The sequence below is a fragment of the Ovis canadensis genome, chromosome 14 (genome assembly GCF_042477335.2).
Source record: "Ovis canadensis isolate MfBH-ARS-UI-01 breed Bighorn chromosome 14, ARS-UI_OviCan_v2, whole genome shotgun sequence".
In the NCBI taxonomy this organism is placed as follows: domain Eukaryota; kingdom Metazoa; phylum Chordata; class Mammalia; order Artiodactyla; family Bovidae; genus Ovis; species Ovis canadensis.
The window spans coordinates 20,583,397-20,608,466 of NC_091258.1; the positions used below are offsets into that span (position 1 = coordinate 20,583,397).

Here is a 25,070-nt window from a genome sequence, read left to right on the forward strand (position 1 = left end):
AAAAGCTGAGTCAGGGGACTTCCCTGGTAGTCCAGTGACCAAGATCACACACTCCAAGGCAGGGGTCCCCAGCTCAGTCCCCCATCAGGGAACTAGATCCCACATGCTGCAGCCAAGAGTTCACAGGCCACAGTTAAAAGACTCCGTGCAACACAGCTAAAATCCAAAGCAGCCAAATAAATGTTTTTTAAAAAACGCAGAAAGCGGGGGTCAGAATTCTGACTCTGGCATGTTACCCTCTGGGGAGTCCTAACTTCTTAAAGGCTCAGTTTCCTCACCTGTAAACTAGAGATGAAAAAGACAAGCTACTCCACAGAGTTGTCAGGACTGGCTGAACTACTGCCTACAGTCCTTAGCGCCACACCCAACTCCAGAAAGGACGTCTTAAGTGTCTGTTACTGATGCCATTGCTGTTATCGTTATCACTAGTATCGTTATCACTAGTAAGGCTGCAGCCTGTGGAGGGCTTGGGTCAGCTCCTCTCCAGTAAACGCGGATGTGAGGTGTGCCACGTGGAGTTTGGAAAGTGCCTCCTATCCTGTGGGAGCCTCAGCTGGCCTTCCATCTCTAAAATCAACAAGGAAACTTGAGCCGAGTTCAATGCCCACCAGTTGTTCACAAGTCCACACCAAGCAAATGATTCCATTTGCACGTACTGTCTAACCCAGAGGACAAAAGTCATGCTTCCTTGTTACCAGCTGGCTTCTGCCCATGCAGGAATATAAACCCATGTGTCTCGACTGTCTTCCCTCCAGACTCTCCTACGTGCGAGTGGTCTGCTGGATAATGCACCCCCCCAAAGATGTCCCCATCCTCACGCCCAGAACCCCGGGATATGTGACCTGATGTCGCAAAAGGAGCTTTGTCAGAGGAGACCGCCCTAGATCACACAGGACAGACCCGATATCACCACAAGGGTCCTTATGAGAGAGAGGCGGGAGAGGCAGAGAAGGAGACGTGACGGCGGAAGCAGGGGGATGCGGGGCCAGGGGCCAAGGAGAGCGGGCGACCTCTGGAAACCAAAGAAGACAAGAAAACCGGACCTCCTCGAGTGTCCCCTAGGAGCACAGCCCTGCCAGTTCACTGTAGACTTCCGACATCCAGGACTCCAAGAGTGTAAATGTGCATTGCTTTAAACCACTCAGCGTGTTACAGCAGCCACAGGAAAATCAGACGGGCTGTTGCTCCACCAAGAGCACCTGCCTTTCGTAGGTGGGACCTGGGCTCTGGGAGTCACGCTGTGGCTGCACTGCAGCTCACCTGGACGTGCCTGAGAAGTGTGCTTTAGCCACAGTTTCCTGGGGCGGCAAAGGGGCATGTCTCTGCGGACAGCACTCAGGGCTCCCAGGCATGCGGTCAGCACTAGCCGTTTTGAGTCATCATTTACATACTATAAAATTCACCCGTCCACAGTATACAATTTAGTGATTCCTAAATTCACTTGCTGAGTTGCACAACCATCACTACAATCAAATTTGAGAACATGTGGATTGCCCCCAAAAGAAGCCCTGTACCCATCAGCAGGCATTTCCCCTGCCTTCCATTCCCTCAACCTCTGGCAGCTGCTGATTTGCTTTCTGTCTCTATAGATCTGCCTGTTCTGGGCCTACCAAATAGAGAGTCCTACCGTAAGTCGCCTTCTGTGACTGGCTTCTCCCACTCAGCGTCGTGTTCTCAAGAGTCATCTACGTTGTAGCCTGTGTCAGCGCTTCATTCCCTTTTATGACTGAATAACATTTCATTGTCTGAATATAAGAAGTTCTGTTTACCCTTTCATCAGCTGATGGACACTGTTAACTTTCATTTTCTGCCAGTTCTTCTGGCCCTGAAATGAACTTTGATAATTGAGGGAATTCCCTAGAAGAGCTGCGAATATGTATGTGTGTCTTTTCCTATAAAGAATAGAGGTTTAAAAAAAAAAAGACATAAATGAACTTATTTACAAAACAGAAACAGACTTATAGAGTTCAAAGACAAACTTACTGTTACCAAAGGGGAAATGTGGAGGGAAGGAATAAATTAGGAGCCTGGGATTAACAAACACACACTACTATATATAAAACAGGGGGTTCAGGATGGGGAACACCTGTACACCTGCGGCAGATTCATGTTGATGTATGGCAAAACCAATACAATATTGTAAAGTAATTAGCCTCCAATTAAAATAAATAAATTTATATTAAAAAATAAAAGAAATAAGCCAGTCACAAAATAAATAAATAAATAAAACAGATAACCAACAAGGACCTACTGTATAGCACAGAGAACTCCATTCAATATTCTGTAACAACCTATATGGGAAAGGAACCTGAAAAAGAATGAATATATGTGTAACTGAATCACTTTGCTGTATACCTGATACTCACACAACACGGCAAATCAACTATACTCCAATAAATTTTTTTTTAAAAAAATCAAGCCTAGTGGAAAATCCTCGTGCAGGACTGACAATTCCATCCCCCTGGAATGCTGAGCCAGCATCTTTGGAACCACTGAAGATGTCTCATAGGAAGGCCCAGGGATGCTGGCCAGAACACTGCCCTAGGACCCTGGGGAAGCCTGCTGGTTTGAACCTAAATCTCTGTAATGCCTTTTGGTAAAAACGGGTCACAGACCTCTGAGGGCTTCAGCATTGCCAGACCTGGCACTAAGGCCCCACCCAGCCCCTGCCATTGGCACTCCATGTCTCCACCCCTCCACGCCTCAGTTTCCCCATCTATAAGCAAGGCTGATCATAGCTGAGCTTGTTATGTTGCTATGTTGTCCAGTTGCTAAGTCAGGGAGCCAGTGAGGGGATTAAATGGCAGGCATTCATCAAACACAAACGGTAATGCTTCTACTGCCGTGGAGCCCAGGCCTGCATCATCAGGGTGGTCTTTGCAGGGCCAGCTGGGGGGGTGGGTGGAGCTGGAGCCCTGGTCCCTGGGGGTCTACCCAGGGAGGGGGGAGACTAGCTTTTCAACGACGTCTGCAAGCCAAATTTTACCATGTGCAGACAAGGTACCCCTCACAGCTTGTGCCTGGCGGGGTGGCGGGGGACTTCCACTCCCCATCCCACCTCTGTAGTTCACCACTGATAAACAGGTCTTGGAAACAATTCCTAAGGACGCTCTTTTGAGGTGGTTGAGAGAGGAAAACAATATCTGAGCTGGCAGTGAAAGTGATTAGTCAATTTCCAAGTCTTGACAGTGGTCAAGATTCCATCGGTCTCCTCTGGATGCCAAAATCAAACCCGGGATTGGGGAGCCAACCAGGAGAGTTGATTTCCCCCTTGGATCTGCCGTGGGTCAAGCCGACAGTCAGATTTTCCACCACAGTCAGGCACTTTCCACTCAGAGGCAGTGGCCAAGTTGGACGGGTCTGCACACATTACCCATAAAAGGGTTTTACGTTCATTCATTCGCACAAGTCGCTCACTTGCCATGCTTTGGAAGACAAAACGTAAGAATCCCTTAGGCTCTGGTGGCTGCTATACGTCTGGAAAATGACCCACTTTTGTAAAAACAACAAGGCGGGTCAAAGTCTGCTGGCCTGGGAGTGGGTGTCTGAAGTGTGTTAAAGGAACAGCTGTGCCCAGGAAAACGGATACCTGCCTTCACAAGGGGCCCCGTGTGGACACCCTCTTCAGATTTCCTGTGATTCACCGAGATGGCTCGGGGCCACTGCCTCTGACACTCGGGACCTCTTCCGGAGACAAGCTGGGCACCTCCAGAAGCGGTGGTGATTCTAAAGGTCATGAACTGGGGTCAAGTTCAGAGCATGGAGTGAGGACTTTCTGGAACAGTCAGTTTTGAGGAAGTGTCAGGGAACCGTAACAAGCCCGGGGGGGGGGGGGGCGTTATTCAGGACTTTTATCACTATATCCTTAAGTGAAACTGGCCTCTAATTTTCCTTGTTCCTCCCTTCCTTGTCTGGTTTGGAAATCCAGGTTATGCTGGCCTCATCAAAGGAGATGGGGTGTCTCCTCTTTTTCTGTTTTCTCTGCAACCATTTGGGTATGGGAGAGATGCTTCTGTTCTAGAATACTGGATAGGCTTGCCTGTAAAACCACCTGAGTCTGTGTGCCTTCTCTCTTTTTGTGAAGGATGTGGAACGACTGATTTAATAAATTTAAAAGCCAAGCCTGGTAGGCTGCAGTCCATGGGGTCGCTAAGAGTTGGACACGACTGAGTGACTTCACTTTCACTTTTCACTGTCATGCACTGGAGAAGGAAATGGAAACCCACTCCAGTGTTCTCGCCTGGAGAATCCTAGGGACGGGAGAGCCTGGTGGGCTGCCGTCTATAGGGTCGCACAGAGTTGGACACGACTGATGCAACTTAGCAGCCGCGGCAGCAGCCCTTATTCAGGTTTTCTGTTTGCTTAAGTTGTATCTGTTTTAAGAAATTGACCACTTGCTCCTGGGTTTGTAATTGAATGTTGTTGCTATTTAGTTGCTAAATTTGTCCAATTCTATGTGGCACCATGCACTGTAGCCCATCAGGCTCCTCTGTCCACCGGCTTTCCCCGGCAAGAATACTAGAGTGGGTTGCCATTTCCTTCTCCAGGGGATCTTCTCGACTCAGTGATCAAACCCACGTCTCAGGCATTGGCCGGTGGACTCTTCACAGCTGAACTACCAGGGAAGCTCTTCAAACTGAATGGCGCATAGTTAACCTCAGTTTCTTAGGCTTAGAAGGATTATATCCATCCATCAATAAACAAGGATGAGTCCAAATGGCTTCTGCCCTACCAACATTCCAGGGCCCCCCAATCAGGGCGTATTTTTTCAGTGATCAGGAACTGCCTTGCACTGCCTGGGAGCCAGTTGAGCGGTGATCTAGGGACTAGCTCTGGAGTCGGCCTGCTTGGATTTCTCTCCTAGTGCCAACCTGAGCACTTATAGCCTCAGTCTCCTCCCACGAAAAATGGGTAGATTAACCACAGCTGCCACTCAGGGCTGCTGTAAGGACCACAGAAAGGACTTCGTACACTCCGAGGCCTGACAGGGAAGTTCCCACATGGTAAGACTTTCAACTCAACAACTTTGTTCCACAAACTTTCACCTTGTGAATTCTCACAAAGGCAAACTCAAGATCCAGAGCAAAAGTGCTTCAGCTCCCCAGTACCCCCAGCTGGCGTTCCTAATCGTCTCGGTGCTTACTTGTCCAGACCAGTGGTTCTGAAAGCAGGGTCCATGAGCCAGCCACAGCATCTGTGAGCTTGCTAGAAATGCAGAGTCTCAGGCTTTCTGCCACAGCGGCTGAGTCAGTAGGGGTAGGCACCGTAATCATGTTTTAACATGCCCTCCAGTGGATCCTGATGCCAGCTCCACACCTCAGGGCCCAGGGTTCTTGAAAGTCACCGGGCACCTCCCCTGTCCGAGCTTAGTTCTGAAGTGCTTTTAAAGCACAGTTACTCCACGAGGATCAATAAAAGGAAAAACGATAATCGTGGTGACAGAGTGAGTAGGGAGAGATAAACAAACACGATAGAAGTGAAAGCTGAGATAATTTTACAAGATCAATGGAGAAGAGACGGCAAATGTTGTGCGTTTGTGTGGGATGACTCATTCAATGATGGGAACAGTTCTGAAAACACTGAATCAGGCGGCGTCTGAGACACAGCGCCTGTGCTCCAAAAGACAGTCATCAGGACACGAGGACGGTGATGCCCAAAATTCAGAGAAACGTGAACACGGGGCCACAGGGTCAGCGTCGACAGCGAAAACTCATCGGCTTCACGGAAACTGGGGGAACACCAGGCACCTGTGTGTTGTGTTTGGGGCTCAGAGTTGGCTCTGAGTCAGGGATGTGTCCACAGGTTAAAGGCTCATCTGAATCTGTCAAATATTAATGCTTTGGGCTTCCCTGGTGGCTTAGGTGGTAAAGAATCTGCCTGCAATGCAGGAGACTGGGGTTCAATCCCTGGGTCAGGAAGATCCCCTGGAGAAGGGGATTGCTACCCACTCCAGTGTTCCTGCCTGGAAAAGCCTGGCAACAAGGAGGAGCCTGGTAGGCTACAGTCCATGGGGTCTCAAAGAATCAGACGCAATTGATGCTTTGGCGTATTTTGATGAAACTGTGCTAACCAATTCTGGACCAGACTACAGGGGGAGTTCACTAATCCAACAGCTCTTCCGTATGGATGAAACAGGTTTGTTTTAGAAAAAAAGAGAGAGTGAAAAACAGAGAGATGCCTGGTAGAGAGTGTATGAGCAAGAAGGAGAAGTTATTTCAGGTTTTAAACCTTTAAAGAACTAAATCACATTCCTACTTACAAGCTTAAAATTCAAGGAGTAATTCTGAATCTACCAACAAAGGACGTGGACTATAAACCATTCATCACTACAACCAAACGCTTCCGTGAGAACTGCTGTATACACCATGGCTGTGAAAATTCAGCATTTAAAAGACACAATCCACACTCCGCCCCCTGAGATTCATTGATGGGCGTAGAGACCATTTTTAACAAGCTCCCAAAGGGACACTGAGGCAGATGGTATCTGGACCACAGAGCCATTTGTCATTACGGGAAAAGAATCAGAAGCAAAAGCCGTCCTGGGCCCCTGCATGCACTTCCAAACATTGCCGGAGAAACTGCTGTCTGAAACCAAAGCACCACCCGCTAGAGCCCCAATTTAGCACTTGTTCCCACAGCTCAGATCGGGGAAGTCAGCAGTAAATGAGTAACGTGTTACATAAGTTGCTTTTCTGTATGCAGAACCTTAATTCACCAAAGAGAAGTTGAAATCATATAAAAAGCAACAGCCCTCCCCCAAAACAAATGCTGGGAAAGCATGGCCAGGATCTCCCCATCTTCTGCCAGGCAAATATGAGGGCCCTCTGTGCTGAAAACCCTGTTGCCTCCTCTTTGTGCCCCTGGGGTTCTGGGTCAGTGGTGGATGTGGTCAGAGAAGGCGGGGCTGGGGGAAAGAGGGAAGAAGAACATTCAGGGTCCGTGCGGGCATGGACACTGGCTGTACCAAGGCTTCCCTCCGGCTGAAAACATAAGTGGAATTGTGTGTTGCTTGACTATACCTCTGACCCCCGGCTGGAAAGTTCTGGAACCACACAACCTCCTGTCTCGGGTCTTCTTCAAGAACTCCAAACCTCGCATTTTCTCTCTCTCTCTCTGGCGAGGATTCTGTATTTTCCTCTTCCCAGTTACTCCAAGACCTGGATATGATGCTATCTCTAACGAGAGTGTTAAAGGCTGACCAGGGCTTGGGCATTTATCGCCCCACTGACCACAGAAGACGTCAACCCAGGTGCAGAAAGGCACACCATCTCTTAACAAGCACACTATTCCTACCAGCGTGTCAGCCTCGGGAGTCTTCTCAACAACGACCTAGAGACACCCAGTTTGAACTCACTGGAGAGCAGCCTCTAAGTTTCAAAAGGCACAGCCCTAACCTATGCTTTTATGCCTTACCTCCAAGCACCTAGCATAGTGACCAACTCTTGCGAAGAACAGAAAAAAAGTAAACGGACAGCTGATGCGAAACGTAACTGCCACCCCATTTTACCACAGAGCAGGTCCCCAAAATGCAGGAGAGCCACCAGGAGGTGCTTGTTAAAAACCCACCTTCTGGGCTCCACCCCAGACTCAGGAAATCAGACTCTATGGGACCTGCCTTTTAAGAAAGTGCCAGGGAATCTTACACGCGACTTTGAGGACCACTGCCCTAGCCTTACGAGAACCTGAAGGACACCAATATTATAGGATGCGATTAAGCCAAACGACCTTTTGGGGACACTCAAAACCAAACAAGAGAAAGGCACTTCCTCCTCTCTACGCAGGCATGGGCAGAGAGGAGTACACAATGTTCAACACTGGGAATAAATAAGGCCAAGAAGAAATCAGAAACAAGAAAGGTCTAGAGAGGCACTCAGTGTCAACAAGGCCTCCAGCAGGGCCGGCAGGCTTGTCCTCGTCTGTCTCCCCTGGTGGCGGGGAACTGTGCCCCATCCTGAATCAGGTGGTATCGACCAGACCCGGGATGGAGTGCACACAGCTGGTAGCCACGCCGCCTCTGGAAAGGGGTGCTGAAGGAGAAGCAAGCCTTTATCACAACCTCCACAGGCCTGGCGTCCCTCCACCCTGTGGTCTGGCGGCTGGAGTCAGCATATGGCCCTCCCTGACACTGACCCCCCACCCCGCTCTTAGGGCGGCCCCCTCCTGAGCAGGGCGGGTGGGCGGGGTGCTGCTACCAGCCAGGGCGCCCGCAGTCACCGCCAAGCCCCTGGGCCTCCAGCATAGGAGCCGCCAAGGCTTCCCTGCCCCAGACGGGGAATCCCTCCACTGCTGGTGACTGTCACGGGAACGTCAAACACCGGTGGTTGTGCCAGGCCTCATTCACACGAGCCCACTCCTCCCTGAGAGATGGATTTTTTAAAACAAACAGTTTTTCCATATGCTAGCAGGCAGAGTCATGTCAGCATCAGGGATCCCCAGACGGAAACGTGAGTCAATCTGGGGCAGAGACTGCTAAATCAATCCCGTTTGGGTGAAATTCCTCTCTCTGGAGAAACAGGGACCTCAAAAGCGGATTGCTCGGATTCCCCCCAGGGGGAAGTCCCTGAGGATGCTCTTCCCAGCCACGCACACCCTGAGCGCCCTGAACTCTGACATCACTATCCTCGTAACGTGCCTTGTCACCCCATCCTCCTGGGAACTCTCCCAGCCCGCCCCACCTGCCTCTTGACACCCTCTGCCCACACACACTCCAGTTCCACCCGGGGCATCGGAAGGCCCTACTGTGTTGGGCATAGGCTGTCCACACCCATTGCAGGATTTCCTGACGTCCCAAGGCCTGGAGTCCTGGTGGCTAAAGAGAAAAATTCACCGCGTGGACACACAGGTATCTGAGAAATGAAGCAAGGCAGGTAACAGGTGCAGACTGCCCACCTGGAAGACGTGGCCGCTGAGGACTCAGTCAGGAAAGCATCTGACTACGGAGGGAAAGTCAGACTCGAGAGCTCGAAAAACCTGGGTCACTGTCTCCTCTTTCCCCTGCTGCGCCTGTGGGGCCTTGGTCAGAGGGACGGGGGATTCCAGTATCTTTGCTAGGTGACTTGCAAGAGCGGGCAAGAAGGCACCAAGCCAAAGGAGCCTGGGGGGCAGGTGTCCAGGCAGCCTCTGGGACCTAATACAGACCGGGGGGCTGATCGTGCGTGTTAGCGAGAGATGGGGGCAGGCAGCCTCTGGGACCTAATACAGACCTGGGGGCTGATCGTGCGTGTTAGCGAGAGATGGGGGCAGGCAGCCTCTGGGACCTAATACAGACCGGGGGGCTGATCGTTCGTGTTAGCGAGAGATGGGGGCAGGCAGCCTCTGGGACCTAATGCAGACGGGGGGGCTGATCGTGCATGTTAGCGAGAGATGGGGGCAGGCAGCCTCTGGGACCTAATACAGACCGGGGGCTGATCATGTGTGTTAGAGAGAGATGGGGGCAGGCAGCTCCAACTGAAGGGCCAGCTTGGGGAATTCCAAGCCCAACCTGGGTCTGAGAAGGAGGAGCAGCCCCCGGCCCAGACTCCACCTCTCTAGGCTATGGTGCTGGGTTCACGAGATTGAAAGCAAGGGCCCTGGGAGGCGTGTGAGCCCCAGAGAGACACTGGCCCCCGGGGACATGAATCTCAGGTCCTGGGGGTTAGGGACTCTGAGCTGCCCTCAGGGCAGGGCCTCCAGAGCGGTTACCACGGCCTCGGGTGTCCCCGAGGGCAGCTGGGGATGGTGGACCTGGGACCGGCCTTGGCCGGAGCGTCAGTGGCTTGGCCTCCCCCACCTATATAGGCGTCCGGGACCGGTGTGGGCAAGGGATTGAGCCCGCAGGGCCCCAGGTGAGAGAGCCAGGGCAGGGGCCCTGTGTTTCCCCAGGCTGCCCGCAAAGCCCCATCCGAGAGGAAGAGCAGCCACGTACCCAGCCCATTCTCCGCCAGCGCCGCAGGGCTCCCATCGCAGTCGCCCAGGTCCTGCTCGCCCACGTCGTTCAGATCCAGGTCGGGCTGGTGGGACCCGTCTCCAAAGGGCCTCTCGTCCTTCTCGGAGCCGGCGTCCCCATTCTCCATGCCGTTCTGCGCCTTTTTCAGCGGCATGATTTGCAGGCCACTGGGGGTAGTCCTGTAAGACACCGTCTTGGCGGCCCGGTCCCCGCCTGCGGGGGGCTTGGCCGAATAGCCTTTCTTGGGCTTGGACAGGGAAGGGTTGACCCGCTTCCGTTTGTGGGAAGACCCTTTGCTCTTGCTGGCATCCGAGGGCCTGTGGGGGAGCTTCTCGACCGAGGGTCCTCGGCCGTCCCGCAGGAGCTTGGAGGCGCCGGGCTGCTTCCCCGACTTGAGCCTCTTGTCCTTAGCCAGGTGCAGCCCGTTGAACTCATCGATGAACTCCTCACAGTGCAGCAGGTGGTGCTCAGGCTCCCAAGTGTCCTCCGTGCTCCCGTAGCCTTTCCACCGGATCAGGTACTCCCATTTTCCCTTCTTGTTCTTCCTCTTGTCTACAATCCTTTCGACCTGGGATGTGGGAGGAGAATCAGGAAAGAGAGAGAGAAGGAAAAAATAAAAATCAAATCACTGCCAGGTCACAAGAACAACACAAGGACAGAGGTGTCTGTCCTGGCTACAGGGGCCAGGAGGCTGACCCTCCCAGGAGCCTTCGAGGCTGGTTTATTTCAGGAGATCGCTGAAGGGAACCAAAGGCACACACATGGTCGTTTCCCATGACAACTGCATGACGCCACGCCTGGCTGGTTGCCTCTACCTGTTGGTCCAAGGCTTACTCTTTTTCTTTTTTAAAGATTGGGTGTGGACCATTTTTTAAATCTTCATTGAATTTGTTGCAATATTGCTTCTGTTTTATGTTTTCAGTTTTTTTGGCCCTGAGACATGTGAGATCTCAACTCCCAGGCAGGGATCGAACCGGCACCCCCTGAATTGGAAAGCAAAGTCTTGACCACTGGACCACCCAGGAAGTCCCCAAGGCTTACCCTAGCTCAAAATCGCATTGTGAGCATTCGCGGAAGGTCTTTATTCTTTCTGTGGCACAAAAGTGTAATCAGACTTTTAAAGACCAATTTGGTGTGGGTTTTCCACCCGCTCTGCTAACATGTCCTTACTTATCATAATACTAATGATTAGTAATGTTTTCTGGGCATGTGTGAGGAGGCAGATGCTACTAACTGCTGGGCACGGATGCTTTCACTTCATTTTCTCCGGACAGTAACCCAATGCTGTGTTCCTCCTATCCCCACTTTACAGAGAGGAAAAGAGGCTGAGAGATTAAGTCAGTCAACTAAGTTCCAAACTGGTAAGAGCAGAACTGGGATATGAACCACTCTCAGCCCAGATTTATTTTCTCACTCACTGCAGCTACTGCTGCTAAGTCACTTCAGTTGTGTCTGACTCTGCGACCCCATAGACGGCAGCCCACCAGGCTCCCCTGTCCCTGGGATTCTCCAGGCAAGAACACTGGAGTGGGTTGCCATTTCATTCTCCAATGCATGAAAGTGAAAAGTGAAAGGGAAGTCGCTCAGTTGTGTCCGACCCTCAGTGACCCCATGGACTGCAGCCTTCCAGGCTCCTCAGTCCATGGATTTTCCAGGCAAGAGCACTGGAGTGGGGTGCCATTGCCTTCTTACTCACTAGGCCATACCAAATCTCTCAACTATAAAAATCTTCCATATTGACCAAAACTGCTTGGAATCAGTGACACCCAATGTCCCCCTAGTTGGCTCCCCTACCTGCAACGTTACAGGTACAACTGCCAAGCAAGGTGACGATATATACCTTGCATAACCCCCCAGAATGTACATTTTTACTATCCATTTGATAAATGAGGAATTAAGTATAAGGCAACCGACCTACAATGCAGGGCTAGGGATGGTGGAGGTAAGATCCGAACGGAGATCTGGTTTTCAAGTCATGTACTACTATCTGCATACCGTCAAAGGTAAGGGAATCTCTGTCTTCAAGTATTATCATGGGAAAGCACACTTAGAAAATGCCAGTCCCAAGGCTAATAACTGGTGAACGAGGTGAAGGGTATACAAGGGTTTATTTATTACTCTCTCAAATTTACTATAGGTTTGAAATTTTTTAACTAAAAAAAAAAGAAAATTTCCATTGCTCTACCAAAAAAAAGAGCTAAATTTCAAAGGAAAAGTAAACTATTACATTCAAATGTTTATTACATTTCAGTGTCAACGTAATTTTCTAGGATGGAACTTTGACCCAATGAAAGTAATAAGTAAAGGATATGCTCTTGAAACTCATAGAAAAAAAAAAAAAACCAACAATATGAGAAGGGAAAAGTGGTTACACTTAGAGCTGGTAACTGTTAAAGATGGGTAATAGGTAAACGTGGGTTCATTTTCAACTGTTTATGTTTGTATATTAAAATCTTTATGTTTAAATTTTTCCATAATAAGAAGTGAAAATTTCTGAAAAGTGAAATTGTCTCCCAATATCTGGGTATAACAGAAGCTATGCAAAATAATTAAATGACTTTCATTGCTTTGCACTTAATAAATATCTTAATAGCTAGACCATATTGCCTTTTTATAATACTGCTTCTTCACAGACAATTTAAATTGTTTCCTTAATTGATTCATCTCAAATCAAATTGGCCTATTTCTATTAAAATTTGTTTCCTTCTAAAATGCGCTCTGAACATCTGTTTTGGATTGATTATATAATTTTTAGAAGTATCACACAAACTCTATAATAGCTTGAAAACGTAAAATCATGCCAAACTAATCAAACTTTCAATCTCTGAGTCAAGGAATGGGGTAGCTGGGTATTCATTTGTGATAATGTTGCAGAAAGTTGGGAGTGTTTGTGGAGGAGCCTGCAGCTTTGCACATTTGTAGGATTTTGAAGCGGAGAACGCGATGGCACCCCACTCCAGTACTCTTGCCTGGAAAATCCCATGGACAGAGGAGCCTGGTGGGCTGCAGTCCTTGGGTTCGCTAAGAGTAGGACACGACTGAGCGACTTCACTTTCACTTTTCACTTTCATGCATTGGAGAAGGAAATGGCAACCCACTCCAGTGTTCCTGCCTGGAGAATCCCAGGGACGGGGGAGCCTGGTGGGCTGCCGTCTATGGGGTCGCACAGAGTCGGACACAACTGGCGACGCAGCAGCAGCAGCAGCAGCAGGACTTTGAAGGGGAAACCCTCTGCAAGTTTACAGAGGGAGGAAAGCACACAAGCAGAATGCCACTGCTGGAAAGAGCAGCATTTTGGAGAAGGCCAGCCTAGGAGTGTCAGGAGGAAGCCCAGACATGTCCAAGGGCTATGAGTTAAGGCCACAAATGTGTGGGCATGGAGGTCTCCAGCTTCAGAAAGCATGTGCTTGACCTCCAGGATGGAGAAACTTCTTCCCCAGGATGAAGCAGAAAAACCATGCTAGACAAACAGCCAATACAATCGTTGGTAGGTAGGTGGATGGGTGGATGGATGGATGGTTGATTGGATGAATGAACAGATGGGTGGATAATGGGATGGATGGATGGAAAAATGGATGCTTGAATGAATGAATGAACAGATGGGTGGATAGTGGGATGGATGAATAGATGGATGGATGGAGAGATAAACAGATGGGAGGATAGTGAGATGGGCAGGTGATGGAAAGACATATAAATGGACAAATTGCTAGATGGATGGGGGATGGGTGAAAAAGGCAGGCAGAGAGGTGAGTTTAGGAGTAAATGGGTGGATGAGTGGATGGCTCACACTCATCAAACGAGCTTAGTATAGTATTTAAGAATAAGGCTATGGAGCAAGACTTAAATCTTCTAAGGAGTTGTGTGTTCTTGATCAAGTTACTACATCTCTTTGGGCCTCAGATGACTTGCCTAGCAAGAGGGAAATACAGCACCTACCACCTAGGGCAACCGTAGAGAGTATACAAATAAGGTGTTTAGCATTCCAGGGTAAAGGTCACTTCACCTTGCATATCCTCCAGTGAATGCAAACCTGGGTAGTAGCTAAAGACAATGTGTCCCCACCCAGCAGAATAGACGTCCTGAGGGTAGTCAACTCCTCCCTAGGAGAGTCCACCTGCTGAGCTAAGTCCTGAGTGGGGGAGATGCCATGCTGGGAGAGCGGCTCAAGAAGCCTTTAGTCAGCAAGGGTGCAGTGTCTACACGGCTACTTGGGGCCACACTGGGAGAGCAGCTGGTTTTCTTCCCTCCTGGTTACTGGTTACTGGAGGATTCAGTCACAGTTGGCTTTATGGGGGACAGAAAGGCCACTGCTTCCACCTCTGGTCCTATCCAGAAAGCTACTGGGTGACTTGACAGTCATTTCTACTTAAGTTAACCCAATGCCAACAATGAGCAGTATTAGCAGGATCATTACTAGCCTGACATGCTAGTCAGGAAAAAAACTATTGGCTCTTCCACTTTGTCTATACGTGACCCTGGGCAAGTTGCCTAACCTCTCTGTGCCTCCCTGTCCCCATCCGTTAAACAGAAATAGTAATAATAATAATAAGAGCTTCCCGCAAGGTTGTTGGGAGAATTAAGAGGAATGAGGTGTGATGAGAAAGTAAAGTGTCCTGAACATCAGTCACAAAGCACTGCAAGACGCGTGGAACTGCTCTGAGAAGTACAAAACTGCAGGTGACAAGAGTGCTTTTAAATACATTTTTTTCTTCCACAGTTTACGCACTTTGTAGAAAAGGTTTAGAGAAGCAACTGCTTTTTCTGAAAGACCAAAATGCCCACGAGGCGCTCAGAGGAAATCTAGCCCCCAGACACCCCCTGAGACTTTGAATGCACCATCTCCTGGGACCTAATCTCCTTCTTTACATCCCCGTACAGGTTTTCTGACCCTCTTTCCCTCTTCTTCTCAGGAAAACCTCACATAGAACCAGAAAGCTAATCTGTTCTGAGGATAACAAAAGCCCACATTATTTAGGACTTGAGTGTTAAATGACAGCAACATTCTCTCTGGAAAAGCTCTTTCCCTGAAGCTCCCCCAGCCTCCTCCACTGTCCCTGACTCCTTGCACCTGTTGAAAACAGAGACCTGGGCCCCCAGGTGCTGGCAGCTCAGCTTCTGAATCCCCGCCCTACCTGCCCAGCCCTCCTCCAGTAGCTGAAACCTTCTAAATTCCCTTAACCTGCAGTTACCTACCAATGCATGTTAAAGTCACTCAGTCGTGTCTGACTCTTTGTGACCCCCATGGACTATACAGTCGATGGAATTCTCCAGGCCAGAATACTGGAGTGGGTAGCCTTTCCCGTCTCAGGCGATCTTCCCAACCCAGGCATCGAACCCGGGGCTCCCACATTGCAGTCAGATTCTTTACCAGCTGAGCCACAGAGGAAGCCCTACCTACAAATGCATGAACACTATTGAAAAAGCACGTACCCACACACCTGCCACCCTCTCTTTTCAAAGGTAAACAATCTGAGGCCCTGAACAATTCCTTGGAGTTCAACCAAATCATTAATGAACATTTCCCCTCTGTGATCCCTGCTGATACAGATGGTATTCTACTGCAGGTGGGGGCAGGGAAATTTTGAGGCAGTTATTACCAGAGCTGCAATGACAAGTGGACGGCTGCATCATTAGGAACAGGATGATGCCAGTCACCTTCAGTGGTACATGCTAAGTGAGCATGCCGGGAACTGTACTAAGAACTTATAAGGAGTCAGACTTCACCTTCCCACCCGAGCTTTCCCCTGAGGAGCATTCTCACCACTAACAGCTGAGGAAGTTGAGGCTCAGAGCAGGGAGATAACTTTCCCTCCATCACACGGTCAGCAGGCAGTCAGCCAAGAACAGAACCACAGTTCGTCTGACTCCTCGGCAGGAGTTCTTGGCCACTGGCTACACCTCACTGGTGGGAAGCCACTGGAACCAAGCAAGCAAGTTGCCAAGCACATGGACCAGCAAAGCAAAGCGACAGGCACTGAGGAAGAAGGCGGCTTCATGAAGTCGCTCACCCAACACTCTAATGGGTCCACACACAAGGCACCGCAGGCCCTGGCGAACCCGCAGACCACCAGGATGGTGCCCACAGGCTGCGGGAAGCAGAGCGCTTCAGCGAGGCGGCACAGAGTCGGGGGAATAACCATGAAAAGTGCTCTGACGGTGGAGAGAAAGGGGCTGTGACAAGAACGGCTACTTCAAATCAGATGAGCAGGGAGGCTCCTCTGAGAAGGAACGGGACCTTCAGAGATGGAGAAAATCTAGACCCTGAGAGGCCTCTCCAGGCAGCAGGACAGTCGCTGCCCACGGGGCAGGTGGGCCAGATCACAGCAGCGCCACCTTACACTCACTCAGCATCGACCAAGCGCCAGCCACCGTTGCACGCGATCGCTGCATAGCAGATTAACACTGTATATATTAACTCATCTCACCTTCAGAATAGCCAAATGACATAGGTAACTTTATCCTCTTTCTTATAGAGGCAAAACTGAGGCACCCAGAGGTTAAAGACTTTGACCAAGACCCCACCTCTGTCAAGCAGTGGAGAGCTAAGATTCGGTCAGGAGTGTCTGAGCTCCAGACCCCGCGCTTCCAGTGATGACACCACATCCACTCCCCACCCTTACTCAGCGAGCCCAGCCTGACTGAGGCTGATGGTGTATCTGCAGCTGCTGATGCTCCCCCAACTCCTGCCAGGTCCCAGAAAACTTACAGCAGCTTTACATGGCTTAAAAGTGGCCTTCTAAAGAGAACTCTAATTTGAAAAGATATAAGCACCACGTATTCATGGCTGCACTGTTTGCAACAGCCAAGACATGGAAACAAATGTCCATCAACAGATTAATGGATAAAGTAGATGGAGACACTCACATACACACACACACACAATGGAATATTACTCATCCATAAAAAAGAAAGAATGTCATTTGCAGCAACATGGATGGACGTTGAGAAGAGAAGAAAGAGAAGAAAGTCATACCAAGACAAATATCATGATATCAATTATATGTGGAATCTAAAATTAATAATACAAATTAATTTATTTACAAAACAAAAACAGACTCACAGACATAAAAAACAAATTTATGGTTACCTAAGGGGAAAGGTTGGAGAAGGCAATGGCACCCCACTCCAGTACTCTTGCCTGGAAAATCCCATGGACGGAGGAGCCTAGTAGGCTGCAGTCCATGGGGTCGCTAACAGTCGGACACAACTGAGTGACTTCACTTTCACTTTTCACTTCCATGCATTGGAGAAGGAAATGGCAACCCACTCCAGTGTTCTTGCCTGGAGAATCCCAGGGACGGGGGAGCCTGGTGGGCTGCTGTCACTGGGTCGCACAGGGTTGGACACGACTGAAGCGACTTAGCAGCAGCAGCAGCAAGCGGAAAGGTGGGGAGGAGGGATAAATTCAGAGTTTGGAATTAGCAGATACACACTACTATAAATAAAACAGATAAACAACCAGGTCCTACTATATAACACAGAAAGACTATATTTAATATCTCATAATAACCCACAATGGAAACGAATCTGAAAAAGAACATATACATGTAAGTGAATCACCTTGCTGCACACCAGGAACTCACACATTGTAGATCAAGTGTACTTCAATAAGAATAGTGGCCTCCTGAGTTTGTCTCTCCTGGGCTCCCCAGCACGCCATGTGGAACTCCCTCCCTTCCTGCTCCCATGCTCCGTCAGCTCAAAGGGAAACAGAACAATTATCAGTCATCTTCCCTCTCCCAGCTTCCCACCAAACCAAAAGAGTACGTAAAATGACAACTGCTCAGAAGTACAGGTTCAGATTGTCCAGACTCCTGAAAGAATGCCCCTCATACCAGATGGGGTTGGATTGAGAAACTATGGGCTACTAGTACATCTTAACCTCTGAATGCAAAGAGCCAGGCCAAAAAGGAATAAAGGAAGGTGATGTCCACTTGGGCTCTCTGCCCACACCTGCACCAGAGCAGCCATCCCTGGACATTTCCAGAATCCTGGACCTCAGACCCAACAACCATGAGGGCCTCTCTATCTGCACCCTTTCAGTATCCTGGGACAACTGCTTTGGAGGTAGAATGGCACAGGCTCCCATCATTTGACATGGGGGATGAAGTCCTTGGGTTTCCCTGGTGGACCAGTGGTAAAGAATCTGCCTGCAATGCAGGAGACCAGGGTTCGATCCCTGGGTCGGGAGGATCCCCTGGAGGAGGGCATGGCAGCCCACTCCAGTGTTCTTGCCTGGAGAATCCCACGGACAGAGGAGCCTGGGGGGCTACAGTCCACGGGGTCACAGAGAGTCGGTCATGATGGACGTGACTGAGCAGGCAAGCATACGTGAAGTCCTCGGGAAGAATTAAGATGGAGTAAGTTCTGCAGACAACTAGGTATGGACTGCGTCCGGGTTAGAAGACTGTGGTTGCTTCAGATTATCTCATCAGAGAATCAGGCAGTACCAACAGGCGGCATGTCCTGTTGGACTACACATGAACTACACTGAGGAAATAGAGGCAGAAATTCCGCTCAGAGCCATACGATTCAAGCTGGCTTCTGGGTGAGGGTCAGAATGGGGGGCTCAACAGCATCTAAGTGAGGAGAGGACCAAGACCAATTCCCACACCCACTCTGTTGGAAAACACTAAACCAGAGACTCCTCTTTGATAGAGAGCACACAGACAAAAGCTGGTAATGTATTTATAAAAACTTCTAAAACATACCAGAACATGATCATAACTAAAAATTCTCAGTCACACTACACTAGAAGTACTACTGTATATTTTTGGATACCATTTGTGTTGTGATTTCAGAGACTATAGAAAATACGACCTCTTTTATAAAAAGAGTGAGGAAAAAGGAAAAAAGATAAATGATGATGATGAAATCAATAGGTTGAGAAGGGAATTGAAATAAAGGAAGACTCATTTACATAAGAAAAAATGTAAGGAAGCTAAAGGAAAAAATGCCAGCAAAGAAATAAAATTCTCACTGGAACCAGGAAAGGACAGAGGCAACAAGCAGAAAATCAAATCAGTGATGTAGACAACATACTTGCAACAGTCTCCAAGAACGGAGAAGAAAAGGACACAGAGGCTTTTAAAGAAATGAGAGTAGACATATAGGAGGGTTAACAGAGATCCAAGAACTGTAAGCCTAGCAAAGAGAAAAAAATCAAAGTAAGACAAGAACACTAACAAGGAATAACAAGAGAGGTCTCTGTATCTTGAGTCTGCACGTCAAGAAAAGATCTCTTTGGGAGGAAGCAAAGGTTGAGAATACATCAACTTAATTTCTATTTTTGCAAACTTTCTTGGTTTCAAAAAATTAAACTCCCCACCTCACACCCCAGCCTTCCTCCATCCAAAACACACAAGTTGAAAGCATAAATAATGTGAACTTAAGAAGTCTAAAACCAGTCAAGTGGACCATCAGCTGAGAAGGGAGGAGGAAGACATTTTGTTCGTTAGGGCACAAAATAAACAATAAACCGTGTTTTAAAAAAAGAGTCTGAAGGATCTCGTAATGCCAGAAAATAAGATAGGGTTTAATCAATCAATAAACCCCAGCTGATGAGGAAATGCCAAAGAAGCCATCTGAAACTGAAAGGGTGCCCAGTGGCTGGAACAATTTGAAAAAAGCAAATAGGGATAATACTACATTCATAACCTAAAAGAATGAAACAAATACCCATGAGGTCACCTGATATAAATAAATGAATTAATTATCAGAATTGGTCGCAGGCCAAATCTGGTCCAGGGTCTGTTTTTAAGAATTAAGATTCATTAGAACACACCACACCCACTCATTTATGTATTAACTATGGCTGCTTCATGCTCTAAGAATACTTAGTTGTATAAAAGAAACTGTGTGGCCCACAAAGACTAAAATAATTGCTATCTGGTCCACTGCACAAAATGTTTGCTGATTCTGAAATAAACAAGTGGAGGATAAGGGACAAACATTCCTCATAGAACAATTTGAAATAATAAATATAAAAGAATAGGGGAAATAGAAAAATCATCATTAGAGCACCACAGTAATAATTGCTACAAACAAGATGCACAGATGGATGCTAGAATTAGTGGGTAAATTTTTAAAGAGAAACAGAATATCTGCATAGCCTGAAAATATCTCCCCCAACTACCACAGCAGTTTTAACAGCCCTCCAATTAAACCCCCCCAAAGAAAGTACGCAAAAAGAGTAACCATACAGTGCAGAAACCTGGCCCACATCAGTGATCAAGGGTACATCACCTGTGATAAATCGTGTTGATGTCACATATAGTCTGATCTGATTCACTGAGAAGAGCACTTATTCTCTGTGAAATAATCCCCTAAAACCCATAACCTATTGATTAAACATCAGACAAATCCAACCTGAGGGAACTCTACAACATACTTGACCAATATCCTAGAAAAGTGTCAAGGTTACAAAATATAAAAAGACCAAAATATGGCCTTAGATCAGAGGTGACTGAGGAAGAGTGCTAACTAAGCACAACGTGGTATCCTGGACTGGATCCTAAAACAGAAAAAGACACTCATGGAAAACACGGCTGTGCTGCGCTCAGTTGCTCAGTTGTCTCCGACTCTGCGACCTCATGGACTGTAGCCCTCTTGGCTCTTCTGTCCGTGGGGATTCTCCATGAAACAATACTGGAGTGGGTAACCATTCCCTCCTCCGGGGATCTTCTCAACCCAGGAACTGAACCCAGGTCTCCCGCTTTGCAGGTAGATTCTTTACCATCTTAGCCACCAGGGAAGCCCAAGAATACTGGAGTGGGTAACCTATCTCTAAACTAGTGAAATCCTAAGACGGTCTGAAGGTTAGTTTACAGTGTAACACCAATGCTCATTTCTTAGTTGTTATAAACGCACATGGTGTAAGATGTAAATAATTATGAAAACTGGTTAAGGAGTATATGGAAACTCTGTAGTATAGATTTGTGAAAATCTATAATTATTTTAAGCCCGTTTTTAAGTACAATTGCAGGTCACACTAAAACTTAAAAAAGCATCCAATAATGGTAACAACAATCATAAAACCTAACAATTTCAAGTACTCCTTATATACACTTATTCACTTACTGGTAACAGTTAAAAGAAATAACAAAAATATATCAGGCAAGATCAAATTTTGTAAAGAATATCAAAGTAAAATGTGAGGAGCAAAAACACATTAAATAGGAAGGAAGAGTTTTTTCTAATTCAAAAATACTAAATACATAATAGTCATTAATTTTTCTGTGTCAATAGCAGATTAAAAACTAACTTTTAAAAATTCAGCAGAAAACTGGTAGAAATAATCTGAACTGAAAAACTTAAACTCAATACTTTCAGGCTAAAATAGATCAAGCTGATGAAAAACAGGGATGTAAAGAATCTGATGTATACATATGATGATACAAGTAAGTAAGTAAGTAAGTAAGTTGATCAAGTAAGTATTGCATGTATTTGAATGAACACAAACTTTTAACTGCATAACTTGTAAACAAAATAAACTTGACAGAATTTCAAGAAAATCATCCATAGAACACATCAAAATCAATTAAATACTAAAATATCAGAGGGAAAAATCCTCTCAGTTCATCAGTTCAGTTCAGTCACTCAGTCATGTCCGACTCTTTGCGACTCCATGAATCTCAGCACGCCAGGCCTCCCTGTCCATCACCAACTCCCGGAGTTCTCTCAGATTCACTAATGAACGTCAAAAAAGAAGGTACTTTATGAAGTATGATCTCTAAATACACAAAATTCTAATATACTAGATAACACATTTAAAAAATTAGTCCCAATCACTTATAAATGAAATATTGGCCCTAAGTAACCATCAAATAAAAAGCTAAGAAAATAACTACAGTAACAATGTTTTAAAAAATAAAAAAAAATGGGGACACACAGAATCAACAGTTGGGCAGGAGAAGGAAAGACGAAAGGAGTTAGACATCTGCCCTGAGTAATCAGTGAGAGAAGCACACTCTCCTGGGAAGAAAGAGAACGGGATACATATCAAAGTAGAAATTAATAAACCAGAAAAGGCAAAAAAGCTGCACTCATTGACATTCAGAAACTGATTCTTGAAATAAAGAGCAAAAAATGGAAGAGTAGGCAGCCCTGGGGGCTTGTTTCTCCACAGAAACACTGAAAAATCAAGCAAACATCAGAGTCGATCTTTTTAGAATTCTGGAAAACAAGGTTTGTAACAACCAAACTGAACGCTGAATCAAGAAAAACCCAACTCAAAAATAGTAGGAAAGGTTTTTTTTTTTTTTTTGGTCATTTTTTTTACTTACCCTTGCCCCACCCATTCCCCAGCTCAGCAGCAGTCTTGAATAAAGCAGCCCACATTCCCAATATAGAACCATGGTCCTTGGTCCTGGAAGGAGCAGATCAAACCTTTTCTTCAAAGAATTGTGCTTGTTCTAACCTGTCTAGGGGCTACATGAAGAACTGACATAAGCACTTGTTTTTATTTTGCTTGAAACTTATTCAGGTTGGTAAAACATTTATGCAGACTAATTCTTTCAGAACAATGTAAGATTGCAAAATCAGCTGCCAACTGAGGCAAAAGAGTACAGTTGAGAAAAACAACAAAGTACAAAATCCTGGGAAGAAAAGATGGAGAGGTTTCTTGGGAAGTCAAGGCACTCAAAAAACCCTGACTGTACCAAGAAATTTAGAAGGCCACACACCTTCCCAAGGCAGGACGCATGCTCAGAAAAGACCAAGGATGGCCCTAAAACTTTCAGCTGTGGCTAATCTCCAGGGTTCATGCATGCAGGAAGTGAAGACTAAGGCAGAGCTGTGAATGGCCTGGCTGAGTACTGAAAGAATGTCCCAGTGCAGAGCCAATCTGAGGGTCCCCTTCTTCCTTCTTCCCTCCCTCCCTCCCTCCCTCCCTCAATTCCTCTCTTCTTTCATTTCTATTCCTTATTAACTTCTCCTGGCATGCAAGGAGATCTGTCACAACTAGCTTAACGCATGCTAAAGGCACAGAGATTTCATAGCTCACCCGTGATGAAGAATACAGACTTTATAGAAACTGTTTAGAAAGGCCTCTAAACAAGTGGCAATAGTCCACAATGAGCAACAAAACAAATCCTTAAAGTGAGGAAAGCCTAATTTCCAGAGTTACCACACTATAATATTCAAACTGTCTATTCTTCAACAAAAATTGTGAAACATTCAAAGAAGCAAGAAATATGACCATTCACAAAATCAATTAACAGAAATTTTCCCTAAGGAAGGAAAGATATTGGACTCACTAGACAAAGGCTTTGCATCAACAGTCTTAAGTAGGCTCAAAGAGGTAGAGAAACCTATGGACAGAGAGTTAAACTAAGCTAGGACAGCAATGGCTTAACAAATAGAAAAATAAAAAAGACACAAAAATTATAAAAAAGAACCTAAGAAATCTGGGAGACAAAAAGCACAACATAAATGAAAAATTCATTAGAGAGTTTCAGTAGAGAATGGGCACAAGCAGAAGAAATAGTTGGCAAATTTGAAGATAATTCAGTTTAAACTGTCCAGTCTGAGAAGCACAAATGAAAAAAAAATTAAGGAAAATAAACAGGGCCCAACAAACCTGCGGAACATAACCAAGAGTAACAACATACGTACATAATGGGAGTTCCATAAGGAAATTCCAGCTCACTGCTTTACAGCAAGAACAACAAAAATCCAGACAAACTCATTTTTATAACTTGCCTAGAACTCACCACAGAATACACACTGAGGGAAAACAACTTAGCCCCAAATCTCAGATGTTTGTAGAAGGAGACTGAATTTGATACACCTCAAGTGATGCCACTAGTCACCAGCTCTAATGGAAAAGATGTACAATGCAAAATCAGAGAGAAAAACTCAGTGGAGAGAAGGAAATTACAAGAAATAATCAAGCAAAAGTGCTAGAAATCAACAAAAAAATGAGAGATCAGATAGACTGATCAGTAGATTTAACACAGTTGAGGGAGGAAATCAGAAAACTTGAAGGTAGGTCAATAGAAATTAACCAAATTGGAACACAAAGAAAAAAAGCAGGGGGAAAAAACAGGGCATCCTAAGGGCTATAGAATGATATAAAATAGGCTGACACACATGTCAGTGGAATCTCAGAGGAAAAGAAAGGGTAAATAGGCAGAAGAAATATTTGAAAAATGAATAGCCAATGTTTTTCAAACTTGTCGAGAGTGTCAAACCACTAATCCAACAGTTCAGAAAACACTGAACAACATAAATACTACCCTCTCCATACCCAAAAGAAAACAATATAATACGAGGCAATATACCAACTTGTATCATATTGAAACTGCAAAAAAATGCAATCAGAAAATCTTGCAATCAGTACAAAAGAGACATATTTCATACCAAGGAACAAAAACAAGCATTACAGTGAAAAAAGTAAAGTGTTAGTTGCTCAGTTCGGAGAAGGTAATGGCACCCCACTCCAGTACTCTTGCCTGGAAAATCCCACGGACAGAGGAGCCTGGGAGGCTGCAGTCCATGGGGTCTCAAAGAGTCGGACACGACTGAGCGACTTCACTTTCACTTTTCACTTTCATGCATTGGAGAAGGAAATGGCAACCCACTCCAGTGTTCTTGCCTGGAGAATCCCAGGGATGGGGGAGCCTGGTGGGCTGCCATCTATGGGGTCACACAGAGTCAGACATGACTGAAGCGACTTAACAGCAGTTGCTCAGTTATGTCCGACTCTTTGTGACCCCATGGACTGTAGCCCACCAGGCTCCTTTGTCCATGGGACTTTCCAGAATATTGGAGTAGGTTGCATTTCCTTCTCCAGGAAATCTTCCCGACTCAGGATCAAACCTGGGTCTCTTGCATTGCAGGCGAATTCTTTACCATCTGAGCCATTTCAGACTTCTTATCAAAAACCATGCATGATAGCACAGTAAAATAACATCTTAAAGGTGATGGGAAAAAAAGATGGTCAATCAAGAACTTGATACCCAGCCAAAGTATCTTTCAAAGATGAAAAAGGAAGAATTTATCAGAAAAAAAAACTAGGGAATGAATCTCCAGCAGACCTATTCTACAAAAAATGTTAAAGGAATGTCTCAGATAGAAGGAATATAATAACTAGACAGAAACTTGGATCTACACAAAGAAATATAGAGCCCTGGAAATAGGATAC

At 46.6% G+C, this 25,070-nt stretch overlaps 1 protein-coding gene across 3 annotated transcripts in view; it reads right to left on the reverse strand.

The window, feature by feature from the left end:
• CDYL2 (chromodomain Y like 2) overlaps positions 1–25,070 on the reverse strand; it is a 164,306-nt gene that overhangs the window by 42,721 nt on the left and 96,515 nt on the right. For 2 of the 3 annotated variants that reach the window (XM_069552510.1, XM_069552511.1), the window contains exon 2: positions 9,905–10,493. In XM_069552510.1, the coding sequence (XP_069408611.1) occupies positions 9,905–10,493 (589 nt within the window). Of the gene's footprint in view, positions 1–9,904; positions 10,494–17,485; positions 17,589–25,070 lie in introns of those variants that run through there. The other variant, XM_069552509.1, reaches the window with a different exon arrangement.